At 50.4% G+C, this 3625-nt stretch overlaps 1 protein-coding gene across 1 annotated transcript; it reads right to left on the bottom strand.

Moving 5' to 3' along the window:
- On the bottom strand, positions 1 to 2791 carry LOC149845010 (cytochrome P450 86A2-like). Its single transcript, XM_089995433.1, has one exon. It carries the CDS (start codon positions 2168 to 2170, stop codon positions 605 to 607), a length of 1566 nt encoding a protein of 521 aa, XP_089851559.1. The 5' UTR covers positions 2171 to 2791; the 3' UTR covers positions 1 to 604.
- Between the last annotated feature and the right edge of the window lie 834 nt (positions 2792 to 3625).

The following is a 3625-nucleotide window of genomic DNA, read 5'->3' as shown; positions in this document are numbered from 1 at the left end:
GGGAGAATTCATGAAAGCTGCAAATGCTATGTGGGCCTGTCCACAATCTTCCCACAAGGGATGCTGGCAACATGCAGTGAAGTTGCTCAGTCTTTCTAATGACTTGAGTGAGGCAGATCAATCATGTTCTCAACATGGCCTCATCAATTAGCAATGGATGCATGCTCCATATTTTTCATTTATTGCCAGTGAGTAGCCCCCATGGTAATAAAACAAGAGACTGGGGAGATGAGAGGGCAAATAAATGCTCTCATTAAGCGCCACAGACAATTTACTGATCAAGTTTTGGCTTGGTTTGTACATGCACAAAAACACAAGGAATTTAATCATTTCTCTCATAAATTTTAGTACACAATAACATCGTGAAAAAACTATTTCAGATTTTGTAAATTTCTCCAGCTCACCATATCTAATCAAATCCTTTCTTCCACATTTCTAGTTAATAAATTTCCACTAGTGTCTTCCAACCACACTATTTTCCTTATTCATTCTCTTTAAATAACACCCCAAGAAAAAGAAAAAAAAAAAGGAAAAAACATGTTGCGTGGGCCATTACCCTGACAATATATATTAACACCTCCCTCCCTCCCTCTCTCATCCCCACTTACTCGCCATTAAGGTCTTTGCTAACAGCCAGCAGCTCCCTCTTGTGCAAGTTGACCTTGAGCCCATTCTTCAGAAAGAGTGTCAAGGACATTTTCTGCTCCACCTGGTGGCCCTGCACCAGGCTCAACCTGTGCCTCAAGAGAATTGCAGCAGCTATGGACTTCATCTGCAAGTAGGCCAGGTCCTTGCCCAGGCAAAGTCTGGGCCCGCCATTAAATGCGACAAAGGTGTAACAGTCTGGTGACTCGAAGCGCTTCCCATCAGCTGAGAACCACCTCTCTGGTCTGAATTCCAGGCAGTCTGCTCCCCAGATAGACTCCATTCGGCCGACTGAGTATAACGAGTAGGTCACCGCTGAACCTGCCGGCATAACGGTCCCATTCGGCAACACATCATCTGCAACAACATGCTTCGAGTCCTCTGGGACCGAGGGGTACAGCCGAAGGGTTTCTGAGAGTGCAGCCTTGAGGTAGACCAATTGGTCCACCTCCTGGTAGGTCAGTGGCTCATCTAGCCACCGCTGGATATCAGCACCCCGAGATTCTCTCAGTACCGCAGAGATCTCGTTGATGATCTTTTCTTCAACGTGCCGATTAATGCAGACTAGCCAGAAGAACCAGCTGAGTGCAACGGATGATGTGTCACGCCCAGCCAGTATGAAATTGAGAGCCACATGTTGGAGGAAAGTGTCTGTATAAGACTGTCCTGTCTTCTGCATGAACCTGGACAGGAGGTCGTCTCGGGGTGCCCGGTCTGGCTGGCGTGCCAATTCCAGCTTCCGAGCCTTGATGACCTCTGAGAGGTACGAGTCAATGACCCGCAGGCTTTCATGCAGACTTGATTCCATGCCGAGCTGGAGCCACTTCTTGATCCGCCAGATGAATGTCGGGAAGATAAACCGGTTGAGCGATGCCTCTGTGGCACGGTCGAAGGCGCTGGCAAACGGGTTATCAGGCAGACCTGGAGACAGTGTCTCTGGGTCCCTGCCAAAGGCGAGCCCACAGATGTTGTCGAAGGTGAGCCGGAGGAGCAGGTCCTGGAGGTCAACCGGCCGGGCGTCAGATTGGGCCAAATCAAGGATTGGGCAGAGCCTGAGCTTGATGGATCGGCTGACCCAGCGGGACATGGCCTGCCGGAGGGTCCGTGTTGTGAATTCCAGCGCGGCTGTCTTGCGCTGGAAGCGCCACGTGTCACCGTCTGAGTTGAAGATGCCTTGGCCCAGCAGGTCGTGGAAGGACGCCTGCCAGGTGGGACCCTTGGGGTAGTTGTCGAATCGGGTCTTGAGGATGTGCTCCAGGTTCCTGGGGTCGCAGGTGACCGTCACCAGGCCCTGCCTGCGGGCCAGGAAGGGGACGGCCAGGATGCACGTTTGGTACGTGCCACCACACGTGCGGAGGTTGTCGGCGATCCAATCGTGCATGCGCTGTCCGTTCCTGATCAGGCCGGGGACGCTGCCCACGATCGGCCACACGCGCGGGCCCGTCATCGCACGTGCGAGGAAGAGGAACCACACGAAGTAGGCCGAGATGGCCGAGAAGACCAGCAGCACCGCCGAGACGTCCATTGCCCCAGGCCGCCGGAAAACAAGAGAACTATGCGGGTAACCACCGGAAAACCAGGAACAGCCGCCGGGGAACCGGGTTTCGTGGAGACTAAGCGCGGCTTTCTTGGGATTGTGTCATGCCAATGCCAATTGGGGACTGAGGTGGCCCTGCGTGACTGTAGAATGAAGCTCTCACCGGAAAACTGCTTTTTGTGGTATTGAAAACCGGAGAAAGAATGGGCAAGTCGGTGTTTTTCTTTTTATTTCAGCCAGATACCGTCGCTGGGAAATCAAATAGTTGATTGGAAGAGCTGAGAACTCCAATCCCCAGTGCCGAAGTTCCGCCGGAAAAAAACGAAAACCTCGCCGGAAAACCGGTTTCCGGTTAAAATTGTCAAGGAAGAATGCAACGAAAACAAAATCGTCAGACTCGTCTCTTGCTACACCGACGCCTCACTTCAAAGCCGAAGGCGGCGAACCCACCAGCCGGAAAACCAGTCACCAAGTTGCCGAAAAACTCACTTGAAAACAAGAAACACGCGGGAAAACCAGGATTTCAACGAGCAGCGCCTAACACAGAACGTGCATCATCTGAAGATGCCCACCTCGCCGGATTCCTGAAAATACCTACGGAAAGCCACCAAGGCCCTCGGGAAACCGGGGTGTGACAAGAACTTCTGTGAAGAACCCAGGTGGGGGATTCTAGGAAGAGGGTGGTGCTACTAAACCCATCTGGCGGGGAAGGAGACGCCCGGAAACCGCCTATGAGGTGGTGGGAGAATGGTGAGTGGTGGTGGTAAAGATTGAGAGGTTTTATAGAGAGGAAAGCAATAGTGGTGGGGGAGAGTTAGTCTCTTCTTAATGGCGCCAGACTGGTTTGTGATGACACAATCTCTCTCTCTCTCCACAACACACATTCTCTCTCTTCATTACTTCTCCCCATCTGATACAGCCATTAAATGCCGTCAGAAGTCGTTGGAAATTTAAGAAAAACCACCTCTCTCTCTCTCTCTCTCTCAGAGTGGCACACGGCGACTACCAAATTTTCTAGGCTAGCATTCAATTACAGTCCCAAAATCACAATACTTTGCCTCTTATAAACTCTCTAGTTTCTCTTTCTAGACTTGGCTAATCACCTCCTCTCTCTCGTATGGTTGAGTAAATGGGATGGTTGATGAGAGATCACCGCCTTTTGGCTAACCAATTTTAAAATCTCGTGTGACCGTTGGGAGTTTGTTGAGCGACCACCAATTGCTTCTCCCTCTCATGCCCTTATTAGTGAAAACTCCAAATGGCTTGATCAAGCTCAAGATGGTGATAGACCCAAGAGAATAATAAACTCAATGAAGGTCGACATCCTCAAGAGATGCCTAGTGAGAGTCGATGTCTTCAGTCCCAGTCAGAATAAAATGGTTAATGTGCAGCTCTCACAAACAACACATCAAGAGAGAATAAAATTGTATTTGTTCTTAAATG

This window comes from Nuphar pumila, chromosome 2, assembly GCF_984573655.1.
Source record: "Nuphar pumila chromosome 2, dmNupPumi1.hap1.1, whole genome shotgun sequence".
Lineage (NCBI taxonomy): Eukaryota > Viridiplantae > Streptophyta > Magnoliopsida > Nymphaeales > Nymphaeaceae > Nuphar > Nuphar pumila.
This window is presented reverse-complemented; position numbering and strand designations above follow the sequence as displayed.

Excerpts from the sequence above, each read along its gene's own strand:
- LOC149845010 (XM_089995433.1), bottom strand. The coding sequence starts at position 2,170 with ATGGACGTCTCGGCGGTGCTGCTGGTCTTCTCGGCCATCTCGGCCTAC.